Source organism: Acyrthosiphon pisum, chromosome A2 (assembly GCF_005508785.2).
Source record: "Acyrthosiphon pisum isolate AL4f chromosome A2, pea_aphid_22Mar2018_4r6ur, whole genome shotgun sequence".
Lineage (NCBI taxonomy): Eukaryota > Metazoa > Arthropoda > Insecta > Hemiptera > Aphididae > Acyrthosiphon > Acyrthosiphon pisum.
Window position 1 is genome coordinate 29530364 of NC_042495.1, and position 26790 is coordinate 29557153.

General features: G+C 28.9%; 3 protein-coding genes across 6 annotated transcripts; all 3 read right to left on the reverse strand.

The window, feature by feature from the left end:
* Positions 1-1133: 1133 nt before the first annotated feature.
* LOC100571342 (kelch-like protein 2) lies at positions 1134-7158 on the reverse strand. The gene is made up of 10 exons (XM_016808574.2): positions 7042-7158; positions 6759-6905; positions 6510-6685; positions 6333-6438; positions 6064-6220; positions 5881-5993; positions 5517-5822; positions 5283-5423; positions 4130-4379; positions 1134-4036 (listed from the first exon to the last, which is right to left on the reverse strand). Exons 1-10 carry the CDS (start codon positions 7156-7158, stop codon positions 3852-3854), a joined length of 1698 nt encoding a protein of 565 aa, XP_016664063.1. The 3' UTR covers positions 1134-3851.
* Positions 7159-13065: 5907 nt separating this feature from the next.
* LOC103310741 (kelch-like protein 2) lies at positions 13066-20618 on the reverse strand. Of its 4 annotated transcripts, XR_003839592.1 has the most exons (8): positions 20398-20618; positions 16764-16918; positions 16582-16691; positions 16214-16522; positions 15989-16132; positions 13829-13840; positions 13595-13762; positions 13369-13510 (listed from the first exon to the last, which is right to left on the reverse strand). XR_003839592.1 is itself a non-coding variant. In XM_008189991.3 (7 exons), exons 2-7 carry the CDS (start codon positions 16843-16845, stop codon positions 13218-13220), a joined length of 1188 nt encoding a protein of 395 aa, XP_008188213.1. In that variant the 5' UTR covers positions 16846-16918; positions 20398-20615; the 3' UTR covers positions 13066-13217. The 4 variants fall into 4 exon arrangements, 3 of the variants coding, with proteins under 3 accessions (XP_008188213.1, XP_008188219.1, XP_008188229.1); XM_008189991.3 differs by having other exon boundaries at positions 13066-13510; positions 13595-13839; positions 15984-16132; positions 20398-20615; XM_008189997.3 differs by lacking the exon at positions 20398-20618 and adding an exon at positions 17260-17573 and having other exon boundaries at positions 13066-13510; positions 13595-13839; positions 15984-16132.
* Positions 20619-22555: 1937 nt separating this feature from the next.
* LOC100161770 (ring canal kelch homolog) lies at positions 22556-26324 on the reverse strand. The gene is given in 11 exon segments (XM_008190036.3): positions 22556-23041; positions 23114-23369; positions 24091-24167; positions 24170-24230; positions 24317-24631; positions 24688-24800; positions 24871-25027; positions 25147-25243; positions 25316-25491; positions 25564-25792; positions 25853-26324. Coding segments are annotated over 11 exon segments (1776 nt in total). The 5' UTR covers positions 25963-26324; the 3' UTR covers positions 22556-22856.
* Positions 26325-26790: the final 466 nt, after the last annotated feature.

Consider the following 26790-nt stretch of genomic DNA (forward strand, 5'->3'; position numbering starts at 1 on the left):
GTTATCGTCTTTGTATACGTACCTAGTTACAGAAGAGCAGGAAAAAAGCACGGCTATATTGTAAAAAATTATAATATAAAATATTGTACATCTATATGAGTTGAGTTTTGTCTGAATTCTCTTTGTCTTTCGGGTTTAGGTTTTATAGTTCTTCCATGCACTACCAGCAACTAGTTACTGACTTGCTGTCCATGCTTCTACATCGATATAAGTATTATAATCATTATGAGTATATTATTATCATATAACATTTACATTTAAGAAGACAAATAAAAAATCACATATTTAAATATCATAATAATTGTTATAACCATTATTAAATATATTGATAATTTAAATACGAAATAACTTGGTAAATCGATTATGTGTATAAACTTATAGAAGAAATAATTTAAAAAAAAAAAGTATTTTAAATGTTTGCTATTAGTTCCTCTAGCAGATGAGGTAAAAGCATCCATCAAATTTATGGTTTCCAATAAATAAATTATATCTTAAAATACATATGAGAGTTGAAAGTATATTTATAGCTATTATATGTATAGGTTCTCAAAAACTACTTGACCGATTTTGTGAAAATTTCGAATTGTTATTGGAGACATGGAATGTTTAAACAGTAGTTTCAACCACGTTCGATTTATACCAAGTGCTATACGCAATCCACCACAAATAAATTGCTCACCTTGGTCGATTTAGTTCGCAAATCTACCCAAATTTATCTGTGAACTGAGGTACCTAGGTAGGTACAGCAAAACCAGAATACACTGTTATAATCAAAAATTTCAATTCTATGGTTTTGGTTTGGGTTTTGAAAACGGTTTTTTAAGGACTTAGGTTTCGGTTACGGTTTTTTAACCGGTGTTTAAAAGCTTTTGGTTCCGGTTTCAGTTCCGGTGTTCAGAGATTAGAAAACTGCGATTTTAACAGGTTCTTTGGAAAAACGGTTAAACCGGTTTCGATCCCTGGGTTTCAAGTAAGTACCCACGAATAATATTTTATAAATAAGTACTTTACTACATATTATCTACATTGTTGTTCTTTGATTACGAATCAATAATATAATATTTAAATATTAAATAATAATAATATATAATAGACATAAAATTATAGCATAATACAATATGTCTGCTGCTATGATATTTATTTTAAAATTGTACGAAAATAGTATGAAATGAGATTGTATATGTACATTCTAATAATAACTTATAGGTTATAATATACTATTGTGGTACCAACCACCAACTAAAATATCTAAATAAAAATTAAATATTAACAAAACCAATCAGATCAATGTTCATACGGAAAAAAAGATCAAAATGTCACGCTACCTGCACAAAAAATAAAAATGTTGTCGTCTTTAGATAGGTACCTATTTTCAGAAATGCAGTAAAAAATCACGTATTGTTGGAGTGACTCCAAAGTAGCATTAGCATGGATCGCAGCAGATGCAATGCGTTGGAAACCGTTCGTAGCCAACCATGTAAGTAAGGTTCAAAGGTTCTCGTCACAGTGGTCATGGTCGTATGTAAATACAAAGGAGAACCCGGCCGACATGTTATCCAGGGGGTGTGATGTACAAGACCTACAAAATTGTACGCTGTGGTGGAACGGACCAGCGTGGTTGATGGCCGAGCAGGCGAGTTGGGAAACACTTTATCAAATACATGAAGACGATGATACAATATGCGAATCGCGTAAGCAGTCAAACTCAGTGGTAACGGTTGCCTAAGTAACAAAAAATAATTATTTTGTTCGATTGTCTGAAAAATATTCAAAATTAAGTCGTTTTCAGCGTGTGTTTGCATACACATTAAGGTTTGTGCATAATATTTCAATTAAATTAAAATCAAAAAAAAAATTCTTAGGTCCACTCGGTAATGACGAAATTCAAAAATCAGTGAAAACATTTATTAAACTCTTACAAAATCAGTTTTTTGATCAGCCATTAAGTAATAAAAAATTGCAGTCATCAAGCCCATTCTTCGATAAAGAAAATATATTGCGTGTGGGTGGTCGCCTTGGTAATGCGACGGATCTAGCTCATAACCAGCGGTATCCTATTCTGATTCCATACGCGTGCCATTTTTGATACCCTAATTTTTAGAAACGAACACGAAATGTCATTACATGCCGGGCCCCAAGCAATGTTAGCGAACGTGCGATTAAAATATTGGCCGATAAATGGGCGCCGAACCACTCGGAAAGTCGCCCATCAATGTGTAATTTGTTTTAAAAATAAACGTAATATCATAGAGTCAAATATGGGTATTTTACCCACACCAAGAGTAAACCGGCAACTACGATGTTTTGAAAATACGGGCGTTGATTATGCTGGACCAATGCTGATGAAGTCGCATGCGCGTAGAAATGCACCGTTGCAGAAAGCATATATATGAATTTTTATATGAATGGCAAGTAGAGCTGTGCATATAGAACTAGTATGTGATCTCACCGCTGATGCTTTTGTAGCAGCCTTGCACCGGTTTATCTCATGACGAGGAATATGCGGTAACATTTTTTCGGATAATGGTACAAACTTTGTAGGTGCTAATAAGAAATTGAGCGATTTGTCTACATTTCTTCTCTCAGAACAACACAAAAACCGCGTCCAAGACACATTAGCGTTACAAGAAATTAATTGGAAGTTTATACCAACACGTTCCACTCATTTTGGTGGTTTATGGGAGGCCACCGTCAAGGCCGTAAAAAACACTTAAATCGTACCATTGCAAATTCACAATTAACATACGATGAACTATATACGGTATTAACCCAAATAGAATGTTGCTTAAACTCGCGTCCTTTAATTCCTTTATCCGAGGACCCTATGGATTTGGATGTCCTTACTCCTGCCCATTTCCTAATAGGTAGCTCACTGCGCAAACTGCTTGAACGGGATGTAGGAGGTATGCCAATAAATAGATTATCTCGGTGGCAAAGAGTTCAGCAACTTGTGCAACACGTTTGGACTCGATGGAGCAAGGAGTACTTGGGGCAGCTACAAGGACGAAACAAATGGTCAACATCTAGAGGGCCATCCATTCAACCGGGCACGCTGGTATTAATAAAAGAAAATAATTTGCCCCCGTTAAAGTGATTATTGGGCAGAACCACAGATGTTCATCCAGGACCTGACGGTGTAGCGAGAGTAGCCAAGGTGTACACAAATTTGAGTTTCAAAAGGCGTGCTGTTCGATTGCTATGTCCGTTACCCAAAAAAAATGAAAGCACACAATATGTTCTGTGCGAATGAGGTATTTTTATATAATTTGGTTTGTTATACATATCATTTAACGTAGGCAAATGTAATTCCGTAATCTAAAGAAACCCGTATCTATATTTTATGTCATTATAAATTATATTGTGATCATACTATGCATGTGATTCAGTCGGTGTTGTCGAGTTGTCGGTGACGCACTCGCGTAAATAATATTAAATATACAGTCCATTAATATAAAATAAATTGTTGTTAAAGTCATTTATCAAACAGCATAATCATTTTTTGCATGAATAGATAAACATATTCAATATTATCTAAAACATTACAAGTACAAAATATTAAATTTATTGTTTTTGACAAAATAAGCAAGTGTTGTTAGATTTGTCCAATTGATATTTATATAAGATTAACCCAATAGACTTATAAAACGATTTTGAGAAAAATTTTAAATACAACTTTTGGCCTCTATGCCATCGAATTATGGTGGCCTATCATTGGCCATCTTTTTAAAGTGTAGGTACGAAAAACCTTTTCATAAAACATTCAAACACTTAAAATTATAAAAAATAATAAAGATATTATTTACAATATGAGATAGTAGTAATATATTGAATCAAAAAAAATATGAATGCTATCAAGTTTTAAAATATTGTGGAACATCAATGGCTACGGCTCTTCCTCCAAACCGTGCAACATTCATTGACGCTGTGACCATGGACCAGGTATTGGTGTTTGGGTTGTAACATTCTACAGAACCTAAAAAAGAAACTCCGTCGTGACCACCGATGACATACAATAATCCACCTAATACAGCTACGCCTATATTGAGGAGTTAAACTTAACTTAAATATATTTAAAAAAAAATATGTTTCATACAATAATAGTTAAGATATATTAAACGAGTAGTTATACCAGCACTACGTCGACTCAAATGCATGTCCGGAATCGGAGACCAAACTCCCGTACTCGGTCTGTATGCTTCGACACTACTCCAAACCTGAGCACCATCCCAACAGCCCACAGCATACAGTACATCATGTAAAACTCCAACACCCACTCCACTTCGACGTACACACATGTCTGCAACTGGTGTCCATTTATCAAGACTGGGATGATAACATTCGACGGAGTTTAATTTATGCACTGAATTAGAACCTCCTACCTATACAGAATACACATTTCAATAAATACAGCTTGCAGATTAAAAATCCCTTATTGTAATATCTACGGAGTACAATTAAAAATTTTTTAATGACAGTGATTGAATACATATTTATGAACTCAAATATTTATTAACGGTTATTATATTATATTATATTTAATATTGTATAAATTCAACAAGTATAAGACATTTAAAATCGAGACATTTACATTTTTTGTATTATTATTTTGAAGTAATATTAATATAATTAACTAATAACATTATTAGAATTATTTTTTTACAAGACCGTTAATATGTTATACATGGAACTGAAAAACACAATTTTATACTTAATTAATACAACATGCGGACAACTGGGTACAACAATAAGTGGAATAAAAATAAATCTCTGTATGATAAACTATCAAAACTACCTACACAATTGTGAACTGAATTAACAGAGTTTTAATAATGCTTTATTTCTAAATTTTTTTTTTTATTTATTTTGAAAAATTTACAATCTATAGTAAAAAACACAATAAGTAAATGTGGTATGTACAACACCAGTATATTATAACAAGAATGTCGGAATAAGGGAGACAATCCAGTGATAGAACCCTTCAGATTTAAATTAAACTAAACATAATTCATTAATTTTCTTTTTTTTTTTGAATTTTATTTAATTTAAATAATGCTAAAATAAGTGAGTTTCCTTTCTAATTACTAAGTCATTGGACTAAGACGATATTTAAACAAATATTTGAATTAGTATATCATTAAAGTTTTAATTTATAAGTTTAAGTTGAAACATTTTTTATTTAGTGTATTCCGTGATTTTCCTCTGGGGTCTTTATTTATTCTGATTGCAATTATAACAAACGTACCTGTTACAAATTTAAAAATATAAAGTAATAAAAATGTTACCACATATAAAATATTATTCAGTACTCCAAGCCCATGACCAGCTCGTTTAGTAGACATATTAGATATCGTATGCCATTCTCGAGTTCTGCAGTCAAAAACGTCTGCCTTGTTTAAATAACTATTTCCATCATGACCGCCAACCTTGAATTTATAACATAATTTATGTTATTTTAGTACCTACATTATAACAGAAATTACTAATAAAGTAATACGCACTATTTAAATTTAACTTACAACATAAATATAATTATTAATCACGCCAACGGCAAACCAATGACGTTTAATTAACATGTCATTGGTTGGTCTCCAATGAGGTGAATCTGAATATAAATCTATCCCATCAACTGATTGTAAAATTGATTCGGAATTTCTACCACCCAAACATAACACAAAATTATCATTTACTACAGCTAGACCACCAGCGTAACGTGGTGTAATCATTTTTGGTCCAGTCTGCCATTGGTTGATTTTTGGGTCATACCATTCTGTACTATCTAACTCTACACTACCGTGCCCTCTTCCACAAACAACTAAGATAACCTGTTATAACTAAATCGTTAAATATATTGGAATGAGAAATGAATTATATATATCATACTTTGTGTGTACCACCAGGCTGTCTTGGTTTTGTCCGAATGTTATGTGGAATTGTGATAAGTTCTTCTGACTTAATAAAATGAAAACGTAATGCTTCGAATACGTAATCTTTACCTTAAAAAATTATAAATATATAAAAAAAAAAATTAATCTGTCAAAAATCATATTGAGTAAATAAACTTACATTTAAAACAATTATTAAGAAGAGGTTCATCAACTACATTTTTTGATATGTAATCTTTCGATGTTAATGGCAAACGCACATGTTCCATTAATTGGGGCAAAATTTGTTTTCTGGAATCCAAATCATGTTTTACCCACCGGATAACACTTTCAAATATCTACAACAATTAATATACTTATAAATTAATTATACTACATTTATGTACGCGGGTTACTTAAATTTCTCATCCTTAATGGACACTAAAATATAAAAATTATTATAAATTTTACTTTGCATACTTTTTCTTCAGATGGAGCTTTAAGTTCATCACTGGAGATCAACTTAACTATTTGCTCGGATGACAAGGACAGGAATTCATTTCCTTCTACCACCTCCCTATGAATCATATATTAACAATAATAAATACAATTTTTTGTAGAATCATGATAATAAATCGTATATCGTACGAAAAGTGTTGTTGAATAAATAATTCTGAACTTCTTAACAATTTCGTACAGCTGTGTAAATCAGCTAAAGCAATTATCCCAATAACTTTTGTAGGACATATTTGTGCCTGTAAAAAATCACAACATGCGTTTTTGACTTCTTGTAACTGCAAAAGATTCGATGCGGGCAACAAAATCTTATCAAAAAATAAACAAAAAACAACATAAACAATTTTGTCTTCTAATAAAATAAAAATTATTTACTTTTACCTTCACATTTTTTTCAGTGATCGAGATTTTCCCAGAATAAATAAAGTCTATTAAGAGCTGTAGGGCACTATATAGTCCAACTGCCTGATAGTAACTTGATCTTGATTTTTTTCTGAAAAATGTGTGAGCATTGCATGGAAATATGGACTAGCCGATGCTAGAACCACTTTGTGACCGAATATAATTCCACCATCGTCTGTTTCTAGTTTAATATCACAAAGAATCTCATCTCTAAAAACAAAAACTTGTGAATAATATTTATCCAGCACTTAAAACTTCTTACTACATACTTCCTTAAGGATTGTAGCACATTATAAATCTCCACGTACGACGATTTCTTATACTCGTGTTTAGCTGGTTCACATCGACTGAGTACCGGAATTCGCTTCGTATTTTGCATTGCTAATAGTATAATATATCCGGTACTTGGAAGATCTATGTCTATAATATCTTGTCCTAAAATCGATTTCGAAATAAATTCAAATCATCGATACGACTTGTTAGAAAGTAGAAACCTTCTGTGAAATAAAAAGGAATATCGAGAATGACATTTTTAATAATTATATTCAACATTTATATTAGGTTTTATTACATTTAAGTTACAATAACATAAAAAGTTCTTAAATTTTTTACAGCTAAAAAATAATTTAATGTAGTCTTTGACCTAATACTCACAACAGACACATCGCACTAATAAGAATACAAATAAAAAAAGGTGGGCAAGTGGATGTCGCTTTGCTGTACAGTAGGTTACAAGTGGGTCACTGTATAATGGATGGTATTAATTTTGAATTTAATGATATAATATCATTGTATAAGAAAAACGATTCTGAGTGGAGACGGTATGTCAGTCTAGGTATAAGACATATTATATACTTATCTATGGTATCAAAAAAAAAATTGACCTATAATAGGTACCTATAATAAATTCCAAATTAATCATATCACAATATCCATCATGTACTTATAATGCATTATACATTAACAACAAACCGTGATACTATCATATACCACGAATAATATTATACAATCACAACAAAATAACTAAAATAGTTATACTAAGTTTTTTTATATGTAATTTCGTCCAAATTTGAACTTAAAATAAGTATAAAAATAAACTGTGTAAATGTATTTTTTATATTTTTTGGTAATAGAATGAACTACTTACTTACTAATCTTGTTCAAATTTTCAATCCTTAGATATAAAAGTTGAACATTTTATACATTTTTAACAAAATAATTATTCAAATTTAAATTTGAAACATTTTGTCTAAATTCGATCTTTAAATGTTAATAAAAAAAAACTGTAACTTTTAATTTTTTTAATATTTTTCAAATGTCATTGTAATAATATAGTAGGAGCCTTGTATTAAATTTTCAAGTATTTTTACTCAACAAATAAAGTTTTATTGACATTCATAGAAAAAAAACTTATAAAATTGGAAACTTAAAATGTCCTTAAACAGTTCAAAACAAATCAAAATATTTTGAAAATTTTATCATGTATAGACATTTGAAATATAAACAACCAGTGAAAATTTCATCTATTTACGGTCATTTGTTTATAAGTTTGAATTCAATGGTATTATTTCATTGTATAAGAAAAACAATTCTGAGTGAAGACGGTAAGACAGCGTATGATAATTATTATTACTAAGTAGCTATATTTGATGATATTATTATTAAAGTGATTTATATATACCTAACATATTTACGTGGAACCTTGTTTTAAATTTTCAATCCTTGGATTGAACATTTTCTAACTATTTGTCTACAAAATAATTATTGAATTTTATATTTGTACCATTTTCACAGATTTTTACACATGGTAAGGTTATGTAACAAGTTATATTGTCGAAAAAGATTTATAGTTTGTTCCGGCACAATGATATGTCATATTATAATTATTTACAAATTACTCTGTTTCATGGTATTATACTATTATCTCATGTTTATCGTTGACAATAGTTTATTCATTCGGTAATCGACGCTCGTTCCACGCAAACTGTTCCATTTTATATCTTTGGTTTCAGTTTTAACATTTAATAGAAAAGTGTTTTATATATAATTGTTTTTTACACACATAATATAAGAATATTTAAATATATGTGCGTAATATAACATAGTACATTGACTTCACTTATATTTTATATTATATTATATATACTACATATTAGTAGTGTATACAATCATTATAGACATGACCTATAGAAAAATCGTGAATTATTTTAAATCAAACAATATAAAAGCAACCTATAAACTATTTGTTACGTGCAATCTTGCAGAGTTCTTTTCAATACATTTTATGAAAAGTTAAAAATCGTGTTGTGTCTATTGCAGGAGAAAAGTCAAATGTTTTTACACTAAAAATGTAAAAATCTATGTTCTCCCGTAGTTATTTTGAAAAGAAGAGGACATATTTTACTTTTGAACTCCAGAAGTAATAACCAGATAAAATTTCTACTTAAAAATGCTAAATTAAAACCAATATATTTTTTTCTACTATAAAAAGTGAAACCAGAAAGAAAGAAAATCAATTTTTTATAAACAATAATACACTCATCGTCTGTTAAGAAATTAAAATTTGTCAAGTCCGCGTTGATGGACAAAGCTACTGCACATTTTATAAAATGTATCCAATCCACTTAAGAGGCTGTCAGCGCTTTTTTTGTTTTCTCTCTCTGGCTCACACGCAACATAGATAAAACACATTTACGTAAAATCATTTTTTTTTTGCGTTTAAGTAATCTTAGTGTAAAGACGCACCCATTACAAAAATGATAGAGAATAATATATTTGAGGGAATGACATATCGATTTGTCTAAATATTGTCTCAAAACAATTTAAACATCATTTAAATTTACAGCATTTTTTTGTTTTTTTTTTTTGAAGGTCAAATACTAAGTCAAATAATAATAAAATATGAAATCGATACGTCATTCCCTCAAAAATATTATTCTCCATCTTTTTTGTAATAGGTTACTTTACTCTAAGATTACTTAACGCATAGAAAAGATTACTTTGCGTAAATGCGTTCTGTCTGTGTTACGCGTCGGCCAGAGAGAGAAAACGAATAGTGCGCTGACATTCTCTTAAGAGGACGCTATACCCGCATGCGTTGTCTCCGTCTTACTAATGTAAAACATAACAAAAAATTGTTTTGCGCGGGACAACTATGCTCCCTCGCTATTTATAGTAGAATTACCAAAATTCCACAACGCATAGGGAACAACTTTATCTCTGTCGTAGCGTTTTTATTTTCTTGAAAGCATTTACCGATAATATTTAATAAATATAAAAATTCCTAATGTTCTCAAAACTGATAATTTTGATTTTATTTATGCTATTCAAATAATAAAAACGCAACGACACAGATAAAGTTATTCCGTTATGAAATGTTGGTAATTCTACTATAAATACCGAGGGAGCATAGTTGTCCCGCGCAAAACATTTGTTTGTTATGTTTTATGTTTGTAAGACGGAGACAACGCATGACGGTATACCTACCTCTTAATAGATAGGTACCGCATTATTATAATTTTTTTTTTAATCAATAAAATATTGTTTTAATTACAATGTTCGAAATTTATATTATATTATTATACACTCTAATAATCACGTAAAGGTAATATATTATTGTGGTACCAACCACCAGCTGAATATTTAAATAAAAATCTCAATAAAAATTAAATGTTTTACAAAACAAGTCACCTGATTGTACCTAGGTACGGAAAAAAAGATCAAAATGTCACCTTATCTACATAAAAAAAACTGTATTGCTTACCTTTATTAAAAACAGCGTGAGATGTAGTTGTTGTATTTATTAAGGCGATAATATAAAAATTCTACGACAGTCATTCAAAAATATTGAACATCTATATGAACTGAGTTTTGTCTCTCGGGACTACGTATTATACATATTCTACGCACTACTAGCAACTAGTTACTGACTCGCCGTTCGTGCTTCTAATCGATGATTATTTGCCTGGTGGTGTCAAACTGTTATTATACTTTAAATAAATCTAAGTGATAGCATTTATCATGTGTTTAATAGTTGCATAAATTGTATACATTTATGTTTTATCAAAACTAAATAATATGTATAATTAATAAATAGCATATCGATAACATTATTATAATTATTATAAGTATATTATTATCATAGAACATTAAGATTTAAGGAGACAAAAACAATACATATTTAATAGCATAATAATTTTTGTTATAATTATCAGGTATAATTAACAACGATAATTATTTAATTAACAATACGAAAAACCTTGGTAAATCGATTCTGTGTATAGATATATAGATGATTTTTAAACTTTGGACACTATATTTTATACAAATATTAGTTATAGCTATTATGAGACATGGGTACATTGTACATAGAAAATATATATTTCGTTTGGCTTTGTCTAATAAGAATTTTATTTTTATCACTGTTGGAATAGGATCGGTCGCGTCTCGTGTATTAGTACTTACTACTTACTATTGACATTAATTTATTATCTTATGAAGATTGCAAATTGGCTGTTTTTAAGGAGTTCAAATAAGGCATTCTCCAAATTGTATGCATGAAGGTCTTGTAAATGTGTGCGCAGTTAGTGATCGTTAGGGTGTGTGACAGTGTACATAAGTCATAGTGGACCTCTCCCGCACGCACTAGTCACTACCTATCGGCGTTAGCCCGATAACGGTAAACAACGTATATGGGCTTTTTATTATATTTTTAAATCATCATAATATTATATATTTTTTTGAAAAGTCGTATTTCATTTTTTTTCCGTTGTGCAGAAACTGACATACGTACCTGATTTTTACCGTGTAGGAACTAACGTATGTAATTTTGTACCTACTACTCTCGTGTTGAAACATACACTCACCCCTCATTTTAATGTACTTTTCGCCAATTCTACCGATGGTCCTGATAACGCGATAAGACTTTGGAAAACTTATTTGTATTCGCGCGTTAATATTTCTACTTAAGATCGATCAGGCCATTTTTAGAATATTTAATTTAATTTTCGAATAATCAACATTAAAAATGAATTAAACATTTTCATCCAAACAAAATGATTAGGAGTTTAAGAACTACATTTTAAAAAAGTGGTCTGATCGATTTCAGGTAGACGTGTTAACCAATTAAAATCAGTAAGTTGTCAGAATTAATATCGCTTTATCAGGTCCATTGGTACGATTGACAAGATATTGGTAAATTTTAGTTGAAACAATTGTCCATTTGCAATCTCCATAAAAAATGTGTATACTGTTTAAATTATTCTTATAACCGAACCTGTCCCGGACACGTATCTAGAAGCTGGTATAATATCAAGTATTTATTTTATAATGTTTCCCGTTATGAATTTGTAAAGTTACCATGGCTATTTACGACTTATATATAGTGTAAATTAAAGTAGATAAAAATTTAATTTAATTGTTTTAAAGTATCGTTGGCTTAGACCATTCTCAAATTTGAAATATAATATAAATGCGTGTGTGACTATAAGACATGTGGATAACAAATCATTTAATTATTTTATGCGATGTTAAAAGTAGAATACATATTATTATAGAGCACATTTTGTCTAATACGTATGTAGATAACTACTTACTTAACTATATAATATAATATTATCAGGTTTATAATAATAATAATTTGTAATTGGTTTATATTAGCTACCAAATTATCCACTTCCCAAATGTCGACAAATTGTTAAAATACTAGTTTTTATGGTTACCTACTCTATAAAACCCAATTGTTTTATATTAGAATAGAGAATAGTAGGTACTTGTACTTAGTATGTCGCTTTGCAATAGCTATTGAACTAAATTGGGAATCGTTAAGAGAACATTATTTTAAAAAAAAATTATTCTACTACAAATGACACTGTAGGTTGAATTCATAATTTTTGTCGAAAACATTGCATTTGATAATGTCATTAAGCATGTAAAGTATATAATATTATATACTTACTTTAAAAGTTTTATATATCAACGAATTAATTACTAAATCAAAACGAAATGACTAAAATTGTTATTCTTCAGTCAAATATTAAATGTCATCCAAATTTGAACTTAAAATATCTAAAGAATTAATTAACTGTGTACCTAAAGGTCTATACTTTTTACATAATTTCGTTACAGTATTAAAGATTTATGAGAAACCTTGTTTTAAATTGATAATCATTAAAAAAATTTTAAATTTTATACATTTTTAACGACATCATTATTTGCAAAGTTTCGTGATATTGACGAATATGTATGATACGAAAATATTTTAATAAAACGACCAAAACCTGTACCATTAATAGAAAAACAATAAATATATTATCATACAAATTAGGACACTAGTGCAGGTATATAAAAAAAAACGTATTGAATGTTAAACATATAGATATGGTGGCCTATCAACTGTAAATTTCTAATGTAGGTACAAAAACCCCATTATTAAAACAGTCAAAAACTAGAAAATAAATAGAAAAATAATAAAGATACAATTGTACAAAATGAGATAATTGAATATATATCGATATATTCAATCAAAAATGAAAAACCCGATTGATTCCGTTTTTTTGAATGTCGTGGCCTTTCAATGACTACAACTCCAGCTAAACTCCTCGTAACATTCATTGACGCAGTGATCATGGTCCAGGTATTAGTGTTAGGGTTGTAATATTCTACAGAATCCAAATAAGAAGTTCCGTCCCAACCACCGACGACATACAATAAACCATTTAATACCGCTACTCCTATATTGAGAAGTTATACTTAAATTAAATATATTTAAAAAAATATACAATAATAGTTAAGAATTTTTAAACGAGTAGTTATACCTGCACCACAACGTCTCAAATGCATGTCCGGAATACTAGACCAAACTCCTGTACTTGGTTTGTATGCTTCAACACTCTTGAGACATTCTGATAAATTTTCGCCACCCACAGAATACAGTACACCATCTAATACTCCAACACCAGCATTACTACGACGTGCACACATTTCTGAAACCGATGTCCATTTATCAAGTCCGGGATGATAGCATTCAACAGAGTTTAAACACTGCTCACCATCAAAACCTCCTACATATAGACATTTGAATTAATGACAATTGCGCATTAAAATATATCCCTTGTCCTTGAAAATAAATCTATGGAAAACAAGATTAATATAAAAAAGCATGGTATTTTCCAATGTCAGAGATTGAATAAATATTTATGAAACGTTGAACTAAAATAGGTTTGTATAATTTCAACAATAATTATAAGAATATCAATCTTGAACGAGTATGAATAAGCAAATAATGAAAATGAAAAATATTATAAATTGTCGAAAATATACATTTACCTTTACATAGTTTTTCCTAATTATTTTCAAACATTAACATATTATTAAGTTCAATAATTAACAGCATTAATAAGATTATTTTTATTATTGCGTTATGTATAAAACTGTAAATTAAAATGTAATTTTAATACTCCTATAATATATTAGCTTTTCAGTCAACGAAAAAAATCAGTTACACGTGTAATTATTAAATAATTTAATTAAGATAGTATTTAAACACATATTTGAATCAGTATATTATTTATTCCCAACAAAAACTTAACTGTGAAAAAAGGCCAAGTTCCAAACTCCCTCCCAAAAAAGTCGCCCTATCAAAGTAGTGTAATCTACATTATGGCCAAGTCTGCTATTTTCCAAAACCTCACTGCACTCCTACATTAAAGAGCAACACTCCTCTTTTATTTGTATTTTTTAACACTTGGTCAGTTTCTGAATGAGACATAGGCATTCTAGACTTGGCCGCAATGTAGATACCACTACTATGATTTGCTGTCTTTTTTGAGAAGAAATTTAAACCTTTTTATTTTTTTTTAGTTCTCTTCTCCCCATCACCCTGCACATAAGTCATAAGTGAGTACCATTCAATAATGATGTTTTATGTTTCATCCAGAAACTGACCAAGTGTTAAACAATACAAATAAAAGAAGAGTGTTGTTCTTAAATGTAGGAGTGCAGTGAGGTTATGTATTAAATAATAGCAGAAATGGCCACAATGTAGATTTCACTACTTTGATAGGCAGACTTTTTTGGGAGGGAGTTTGAAACTTGGCCTTTTTTCACAGTTAGCTTTTTGTAGGGGATATCATTTATTTTTTCGTATTTCAGCAACGTGGGCGACGTGTTATTTCTTTTTTTTTTAAAGTTTTTAATTTTTTTTTTATATGTCATAGATTTTTTTTTGTAAGACCGTTTGAGTCTCTGTTGAGGAGCTGAGATATTTAAATCTTGAGCGTTGTCAATACCAGGCCAAGATAGCCAAGTACGATCTTTTATTTTTCGTCGTCGAGACTTTTTAGATAGAATAGTTGTTAAGTCTGCCTTATAAAAAGTTCTTAGACGGTCGTGGATATTTTGGTAACTCATTCTTTGTATTATAAAAATAATGATAATTCAGTGATAATAATTCCATTCAATTCATAAGAATATGAAATTTGTCATCAATGTTTTCTTATGACGTTATCAAGTAAAATTTTGGTTCGTGAACCGACGAATATTATATTATATTTTGTATTTGAATAAAATAAATATACGAAAACTTAATTATGTTTTATAAATATATATATATAAGTCAACTACAAACAATTTCTTATTACCATATTGAAACACTGTTTGAAAGTAAACGTGTATGCGTGCTAGGCGCGCCACTTCATACGTTTAAAAATACACTATCTGAAGCAGCATTACTTTTAAAAAAAATTCAATTTTTAGATTTTTCTCTTTAGTTACACTGTAAAACCTACCTTTTTGCCAAATTTCACGTTTCTACCTATACGGAAGTGTCTTATAATTTTGATGATCAGTGAGTGAGTGAGTGAGTCAGTAACAATATTGTACATTTTAAAATCCCCCCATTTTTAAATGGCGCAATATTAAGGACTCCTTTTCTTACAGCGTCCTAAGCTATTTGAGATTAATCTATGTTTCAAATTTCAAAAATGTTATCTTAAGAAGAAAAACAGATATATGAGTTAGAAAAACTGGGCGAAGTGGTTTCTTTTAAAGATACACTGAAATTGCTGGAACTTGGACGGGCGCACTGCTATGAGCTCAGATAAGTGAATTTAAAATTTTAAGTAACTTATCGAATAATTTTATTTTGGGGATATATTCCGTGAGTATCCTCGGGGGTATTCATAAAATCATACAATAAAATATTACCCTACCGCATATAAAAGATTATTCAGTACTCCTATCCCAACAACACTTCTTCTAGTAGACATACTAGATACCATACGCCATTTTTGAGTTCTGCAGTCAAAAACTTCTGCACTTTTTAAAGGCCATCTATAAATATCAAAACCACCAACCTTGAATTTATGATAAAATGTATATTAGGTACAACTTTATAACAGAAATTACCAATAAAGTAATATTTCAATATAACTTACGGCATAAATATAATTATTTATGACACCAACTCCTAAATGTTCTCGGTTAACTAACATGTTAGTCGTTGGTTTCCAATTAGATGGTTCTGAAGAGAAATCTAGCTCATGGACAAATTGACTCAATTTATAATTATGAGCACCCATATAATATAACACAATATTGTCTTTTACTACAGCTAAACCACCTCCGTAACGTGGTGTAATCATTTTTGGTCCAAACTGCCATCGGTTGAGTTTTGGGTCATACCATTCTGTACTATCCAAGATTAGGTTATCTTCATTGCTTCTTCCACCAACCACTAAAATAACCTGTTATAATTAAATATTTAAATATAGGTATTTAAAGATAAATAATAACGTAATCATACTTTATGAGGACCATCAGGTTTAGGTTTTGTCCGGATGCTATGTGGCATAGTGATAATTTCATTTGACTTAAGTAAATACATATGTAATGCTTCAATTACGTAATCTTTACCTTAAGAAATTATAAACATATAAAGTATAATATGATTAATCGCAAAAAAATCATATTTATTAAAAAACTTACATTTAGGACAATTGTTAAGAAGAGGTTCTGTAACTACATTTTTTAGTATGTAATCTTTCGATGTTAATGGTAGATGTGCCATTAATTGGGGCAAGATTTGCTTTCTAGAATCCAAATCATGTTTTACCCAGCTAGCGAATTACACTTTCAAATACCTACAAAAATCAAAATACTTAATATAATAATATATATAAGTAATCTACCTAAATTAAAATTAAAAAAAAATCTGACTATTCTACAGGGAGTGAGTTTTTCATGTAAGACATGTTTTTGTACTAAAACCGCACCTGCTACAACACCCTTAAGTGATAATATAAAATAAGTGATGGGCTGAGTGGACAAATGTTGGTTCTTCACCAGTGGTTGCTTGATGCAGTCATAAAATAATAACAAATAATAACCCAGAGATTTGTCAGAGACTGGCCTACCAACAATTATTGAATAATAATATTATATGTATAATAATAATAATATAATCATAAATAATAGTTCATACTTAGCTATTAATACAAATACAAATAATTATCCTTTGGCCGATAATTTAATTACATAATAATATTTGTTTCACAAATAATATAAATCACTCTATTAATCCAGGCTATGCGAGCTTACGCTAAATACAACAATTGAACAATATCTAAATCTTTCGAGAGGTGCTTTGCGCTGACATACGGATAAACAAAAAAATTAGGTCACGATTCGAGTATATGTTACAACAATATAAACACTACTTTTTTTTAAATAATAAAATAAATAATTGAATATAATCATAGACGTTTTACTCTCATCAAACAAATCACTCTAATAACAATAAGTAACAACAACAAAAATATTTGGGTATGGCACTTTTGTTTTCGATATGAGAAAAACAATAATATCATCAACATCATGATATAAAATAATATTGATTAGAGCTAACAGCTGATCATAAATGTATTTAAATGTGTTTGAGTGTGTGTGGAATTGTATAATATTATATTGTCAGCGGAGGTGGTCAATGCCAGTGAACAGTAATTATTGGCTCGTCTTATTTTAATCGCACGGATAAAAAAAAAAAAACACTCTATACATAATAAAGTTTCTGAGAAAATACAGTCTGTCAGTATATATTTTAATGATATATATAAACATTGAACATATTTGTCCTTATCAAAGTACTCAACGTACATATGGATGCGTATTGTGTATTAATTATTATTTATTATTATTATATAAATTTATAATTAATGAACAATACCTCTGTGCGATGCGTAGTGTTTGTACATTATGTACTACATGACTACATAGCAGTCGTTCGAACATTGACTAAACGAATTCATAAGATAATATTTAAATATTAAATAATAATAATATACATTATATTATATAGTTATGTATAACACAATATGTCTGCTGCCATGTTATATCTTATAATATTGTTCGAATATAGTATGGAAATAACTAGACATAATATTAGAAACAGAAACGTATAAATACAAACGGTCACAATAGTCGGAAAAGGTTTATGGGTTGTTCGGGCACATTAATATGTCATATATTTTATTAACGAATTACACAGTTTCACATCATTATCTCACGCCTATCTTTGACAGTTAATTTGCTTGATGATGTATTGATGTGTACATTAGTTATAATTGTAACGTGCTGTGACTAGGTAATCAATTAGTATATTTAAATACGACACCAAGTGGCATGCTAATAATAGTAATAAATAATATCTAATTATTGCTACAGCGAGCGCGTAATCCCGGCGGCGCGCAAAGGTGAACGTAATTATAGTAATAATATGAAGGGTATCGAACGACGCGCTACAAAACACGTGATAGCAGTACTCTATGATAGATATACGTTTTCTAGGAAAACTTAATCATCAGTACAAAAATTATGGTTTCGTACAAAATATTACAATCCAGAAATAGTATGATTATTTGAATGACGTCGGAAATGACCTCAGGTGTACCTACGCGGCACGTATACCATTTTTATACTAAAAATGCCATAGCAGGGATCTAATAGAACTACCCGACGAGATACATCGATGGACAAGCGTCCGGCAGACGAGCAGCCAGCCTCAATCTGAACAGCCAATTCACTAATTAATACTAGTCACATCTCGTTATATATTACAGTTTAATTCTAATTTATTTGAACTTAGAATATTTTAAGAAACATAACTATTTTAATTGAGTATAAAATAAATACGATTATTACAAAACATCTTCGTGATTTATTCAATTCCATCCATCAAAATATACTACGGTAGTTGTGGCCCGTTACATAATATGATATATACACAACATTTATTATTGATATTTATGAAAAAAAAACGGGCAAGTGGATATCACTCTGCTGTACAGTTGGTTACAAGTGGGTCGCTGTTATGGAATGGTGTTAAATTTTAATTCAATGATATAATATTATTGTATACGAAAAACGATTCTGAGCGAAGACGGTTTGTCAGCCTAAGATATTTCATATTAGTTTTATTATATTTATATCGGTATTATTAATATGGTAACCGGTAAGTTGAAATTAATATATTAATTGCATATACCTAACTTACCATATTTCAATATTTGACTATACTTGAGAAGTTTTAAGTAAACACCCATTACCCACGAACAATATTTTTTAATTACAACAAAATAAAATCGCTAATCTTGGTTATTTAATATTAAAAATGTGTTTGTAATACCAAAACAAATTCATTTATCAACTAACTAGTAACAGGTAGGTATTTCCATTTTTTTGGTCAATGACATATTTTTTTCAAATTATCTGGACCTCCGTACATCTAATTGCCGGCCACTGACTTAAAAGTTGTACAATTTAACATTTAGATATGTGATACTGTAATTTACATTAATAATGAATAATAATAATCATCAACACGTTGACGAAGTCACACATCAAATTATGTGAATCGAGCCCAAAAGTTATCATTATGAATTTTGAGTAGGTAATTAAATAATTAATTGTGAGTAAATTAACTATTTTATTTTTTTACAAATGGGCTCCTAACCTTTTACCCTAATTTTCTATTGTTCCAATATCTTAACGACCTATGTGTTTGATTGAAATTACTGTGCACAACACCACACAGACATTATGTCCATTCCTAAGGAAAGCGAATTCAGCCCGTGAAGATACAATAAGTACAGCTTGTCTTTAAAAAAATAATATTACCACTGACACAATTATATGTCATCAAATAAATGTATAACTAATGAATAACACCGCTGTACAGTTCGTAGTTTTAATATGTTACTATACATGTTTACATTTTCGTTCGACCTTTGATTCAACGTATCAATAATATAGATATTTAAATATTAAATAATAATAATATATAATATACATGACATCATGGTATAATACAATATGTCTGCTGCCATGTTATTTATTTTAATATTTTTCGAAAATAGTAAGAAATGAGATTGTATATGTGCATTCTAATAATTAATTATAGGTAATATTATACTATTGTGGTACCAACTATCAACTATATTATATAAATAAAAATCTTAACATAAATTAAATGTTTTACAAAAAAAATAACGTTAAGTAATGTACATATGAAACAAAAAAGATCGAAATGTCACATCACCTGCATAAAAAAAACAATATTTCTTACCTTTATTAATGGCGTGAGAAGTATTTGTCGTCTTTATTTGGGTACCTGTTTCAGAGAAGCAGGAAAAAAGCACGACTAAATTGTAAAAATTCTATGACAGTCGTTAAAAAGCTGAGTTTTTTCTGAATGCTCATTGTCTTTGGGATTAGGTTGTTAGGTCTTCTATGCACTACTAGCAACTAGTTATTGACTTGACATTCGTGCTTCTAATCAATGATTATTTCCCTGGCAGGGTCGAACTGTTATTATACTTTTAATCTATGTAAGTGATTAGTGATTACATATTTTATTAACCTCAAGTTTTTAACAATTTCATCAGTTTTATTATAAATTCAGGTTTTATGAAATCTAAATAATATACAACTAATAAATTAAATATCGATATAAGTATTATAATTACTAATTATTATGAGTATATTATTATCATACAACATTTAAATTTAAGAAGACAAAAAAAAATACATATTTAAATAGCATAATAATTGTTATGACTATTATTAAATATAATGATAATTTAAAAAACAATATGAACCAAGTTGGTAAATCGATTCTGTTTATAGATATAAATTATTTTTAGATTTTCTACAATATATAGGTATTTAATATTATAAATACAAATATAGCTATCATGAGACATAGGTACATTGTACACAGAAAATATCAATTTCGTTTGGCTTTTTCCGATAACACTGTTATTTTTATTACTGTTGAAATATAGAATCAGTCACGTCCCTGCCATTAGTACTTACTTAGTGCTTAGTACTTAGTATTTTTACATAATGTTGTTAAAGTATTAACTACTTACGAGAAAGCTTTTTTAAAATTTGTCTAGTATTAAAGAAATTAAACATTTCATACATATTTAACGACTGGATTATTAAAAATGTTCGTGATATTAGCGAATATAATAAGAAAACATTTAAACAAAACAACCAACAACTGCACAATTAATATAAAAAAAATAAATATATTATCATACGATATGATACAATATTAATATACTTTGTGTCAAGAATAATCATGAATGCTGAGATTTAAAATATTATTGTAGATTATCAATGCCTACTACTACAAAAAAATTGTGTGCAACATTCATTGACGCTGTGACCACGGTCCAGGTATTATTAATGTTGGAGTTGTACAATTCCGCGGAATCTACATTAGAAACACCGTCGCTTTCACCAATAAAACATCTAATACAGCTATTACTGTATTGAATAGTGTTAAACTTAAATTAAATATATTAAAAAAAAAATATGTTTCATACAATTCTTTAAAATTATTAAATGAGTTATACATGCGTATGGTATCACCACAGGATACTACTCCAGTAGTACAATAATATAAAAATTTAAATAAAATATGGTTTTAAGTAAAATGAAAAAATCATTTTGAGTGGTTCACTGTAACGGATGTATTCAATTTGAATTCAATGTTATAAAATCATTTCAGCATAACATACAACTATAGGTACTAAATATATTCTATAATACTATTATAGTTAATGTAATTTATTTAACTATGAGTACGACTGTTGATTCAATTATTTTTTTCCAAAAAAATTGCACTTCAAAACGAAATTGTGCGTATACTATAATATAATATAATACTTTAAATGTTTCAAGTGTCTACGTATAATATTTTATTTAAATTAAAACAAAATAATAAAAATCGCTTTTCTCCATTTCAATACCTATCTAATTTCATCGAAATTTGAACTAAAACGATTTATGATAAAATTGCATTTATACTTATGAGTGTATATTTTATAGATTTTTTGGTTAAATTTTGGTTTATTTTAAATTTTCAACCCTAGGCTATAGATCAGTGTTTCTTGAACTTTTTTATCCGTTGAACCCTTTTTTAAGACCACTTTTATCGCTTTCTTAGATTTTTTTATTTAGCTTTCAACAATAAGTTATTACAGCTCGACAATTGAACACTTACTTTGTTTCAATAGTCATTTTTAACGTAATTTTATGAAAGGACTATTGGCAATAAAAATTATAATATAATGTGTATTTTTATTTAATTCAAAATTCTTTTTTAAATAATAGACAAACAGTACTTACATTTTTATGAGAGTTTCACGGACCCCTGAAGTGATCTGCACAACCACAATTTCAGAAACGCTATAGTATAAATAATAAACACATCATATATTTCTAACTATTAAAATTTAATTAAAAATAATCTTTTAATTAAATATTCAAAAACCATAAAAATTTATAAAAAATACGATAAATATATTATCACACAAATTAGGACCATATTAAAAATTTCGTATCCAATGCTATTATATTTAAACAAATGGTGGCATGTCATTGTCTATCAATTTATAGTGCAAGTTAAAACAATTTTTTAGTAATACATTCAAAAACTATAAAGTAAATAGAAAATTATCATACAATATAAGAAAATATTTATATATTATATAAAAAAAAAAAAAACAACGAATACTAACAAGTTTTAAAATTTAGACTATCAATGACTACTACTCCTAAATAATTTCGTGGAACATTCATTGACGCTGTGACCATGGTCCATGTATTGGTGTTGGGGTTGTAACATTCTATAGAATCTAGAACACAACGTCCGTCGCTACCACCGACGACATACAATAACCCATCTAATACTGCTACTCCTGTATTGAAAATTTAAACTCAGATTAAACATATTTCATGAAAAATTAAAAATTAAAAAACAAGAAGCTTACCTGCGTCGCGTCGACACAAATGCATGTCTGCAACAGTTGTCCAAACCCCTGTACTTGGTCTGTATGCTTCAACAGTCCTGTGCACATAAAATCCATCATGACCGCCTACAGCATATAGTACTCCATCTAAAATGCCAACAACCAAAGCACTTCGACCTAAACTCATTTCTGCGATTGGTGTCCATTTGTCGAGACTGGGATTATAACATTCCACTGATTTTAATCTCTGCTGTGATATACCGTCAAAACCTCCGACCTACACAATTTAATACTGAATAAATAATTTTAACTTACGGGAATCCAGGTGCTACAAGCGGAATAAAATTCACTTTCCCTTGACAAAATTATCTCTGGAACACAATATTATTGCATACCATTTTCTAATGAAGATGAATTATTGTATATTTATAAAACGTAGAAAAAAGGCATTGTATTTTTTGATTACAAACATATATTATCGATCAAATTAAATAATGATATATGATCATCAAATATTAGGAATTAAAAATCAAGCTTTGTCTAGTATGAACTAAAAATCCACTGAAAACTGCAGACACTGAATTAAATGAAATTAACTCTAATGTTTTATCATTTTCAAAGATAATATGATACACAACCAATATATAAATAGGTTGTAAAATTAATACAATTATTAAATTTTTTTATTATATTAAACATTAACTATATTAAAATGAAATATAGTTTTATTACTTTTATTCAGTCAATCATTGAAAAAAATTTGTGTCTCATATAATTTTCATATCATTGTATTGAGCAGGTATTTAATCAAATATTTGACTTAGTACATTGTTCATATTATGTTAAATAAACAAAATAATAATTTTTATTTATCAAAATATTTTGTTTTGTGGATTAATTTCGTGATTCTTGATCTGGGAAATTGTTTTAATTAAATTATAACAAATGTACTTACTGTATATTACAAATTTAAAATCATAATGTAATAAACATTTTACCGCATACAAAAGATTATTCAGTACTCCAAGGCCAACACCACTTCTTTTAGTAGACATATTAGATATCAAACGCCATTTCGGTTTCTGCAGTCAAAAACTTCTGCACTGTTTAAAAAACATTCGCCATCATAACCGCCAACCTTGAATTTATAATATAATTTATATGCACCTATTTCATAACAGAAATTTCTTATACACTAATAGATTCTAATTCTATATTACTCACGGCATATACATAATTATTTATCACACCAATTCCTAAATGTTGTCTTTTAACTAACATGTCAACGGTTGGTTTCCAAGAAGGTAATTCTGAAGATAAATCTAGTACAAAGACAGACTTACAAGTAGTTGATGGGTATTTGTGACCACCAACATAAAGCATAATATTATTATCTTTTAATACAGCTAGACCACCATAATAAAGTGGTGTAATCATTTTTGGTCCGGATTGCCATTGGTTGAGTTTTAGGTCGTAGAATTCTGTACTATCTAATATTGCATTACCGTGCCCTAATCCACCAACCACTAAAATAACCTGCTATAATTGAATCGTTAATATATTGGAAAGAGAAATAAAATATTGTAGAATCGTACTTTATGTGTACCACCAGGTTGTCTCGGTTTTGTCCGGATGTTATGAGGAATGGTGATAAGCCCATCTGACTTGAGTAAATGAAAATGTAATGCTTCGATAACGTAACCTTTACCTAAAAAAAAATGTAAACATATAAAATATAAATTAAATCATAAAAAAGAATATTCACTGACAAAACTTACATTCAAGACAATTATTAAGAAGAGGTTCAACCAGTACTTTTTCTAATATGTAATCTCTCGATGTTAATGGTAACCGCACATGTTCTATTAATTGGGGCAAAATTTGTTTTCTAGAATCCAAATCATGTTTTACCCATCGTATAACACTTTCAAATATCTACAACAATCAATATGCTTTTACTAATTAATTATACTATTTTTATGTAAGGAGGTTTTTTAATTTTCCCATCCATAATAGGTACTGAAATTAATAATTGTAAATTTAATTTTGCATACTTTTTCTTCAGGTGGAGCTGTAAGTTCTTCACTAGAGATCAACTTAACCATTTGATCATATGACATGGAAAGGAATTCTTCTCCTTCTACCACATCACTAAAAATCATATTATAACTATAATCAATACAATTTGCTTATAGAATTATAGTAGTAAATAATATTTCGTACGAAAAGTGTTGTTGAATATATAATTCTGAACTTGTTGACAATTGCATACAGCCATGTAAATCAGCTAACGCATTTATCCCAATAACATTTGTAGGACATAGTTGTGTCTGTAGAAAATCACAACATGCCTTTTTGACTTCTTGTAACTGCAAAAGATTTGATGCTGACAATAAAATCTTAAAAAATAAACAAAAAACAATATAAACAATTTTGTCTTCTATAATAAAATAAAAGTTATTTATTATTACCTGTACATTTTTTTCTGTGATTGAGATTTTCCCAGAATAAACAAAGTCTATTAAGAGATGTAAGGCTCTAGAGTCCAACTGCCTGATTATAACTTGATCTTGATTCTTTTCTGAAAAATTTGTGAACATTGCAAGGAAATATGGACTAGCCGATGCTAAAACCACTTTATGGCCGAATATAACTTCACCATCGTCTGTTTCTAGTTTAATATCACAAAGAATCTCATCTCTAAAAAACAAAAATGTGTTACTTACATTTATCTAACGGTTTAAGTCATTTACTACTTACTTTCGTAACGATTGTAATACTTCGTATATCTCCGAAAACGAAGATTTCTTATACTCGTATATAGCGGGTTCACATCTACTGGTTTCAGGAATTTGCTTCGTATTTTGCATCGCTAATTGTATAATAAGTCTGGTGCTTGGAAGTCTTAAGACTAAATCAGGTCCTAAAATAGATTTTGAAATAAAAAGTAATATTTAAAATTCATATTCATAAAAACCAACGGGCCTATAATATGGTTCATTGGTAGGTTATTTTGTTTTGTAATTCGTGTTTCACAGCCACGCGTCATGACGAGTATGAAGGCCACGCAAATTATACGATCTAGGTAGAAATATAAGGTAATGTAAAATTTATATTTTAAAGAAACAAAAAGATAAATTTTGTATTTACCCTACTTCAGGTACTAAAACCTACAGAAAAAGATCGAACGGTTATTGTTCAATAATACAATCTCAAATGGTTAAAATCATTTATTATTTTAATTTTCAATTATATAAATCTTATATCCATGGGCAAAATTGAATTTAAAATCGAAAAATCTAATTTCAATCGCAAGGCTTGGAGTAAAAACTCATTCTTATAACCATATTTGTATGTTTACAAAAATATAAGACAAATAAGCACAAAATAATTAATATAAAAGTTGGTACGTGCGTACCACTTTTAATACATTATACTAGCTGTTATACCGTTGATGTCATTATGGGACAATTTTGTTTGTCAATCTAGTTTAATGTTAAGTAAACGAGTTATTGTTTGTCAGTGAATTTATAAATAAACCAATAAATAATAATAATAATTTATGTATAATAATAACCAGATAATTTATCCCTCACACTAATTCAATAAAAAAAATTAGTTTTAAAGGAAATCGGCCCCTCGTGCCAACACTTAATAATACAACAAATCAATTAAAAACAGATTCGCACTTTCTGGCC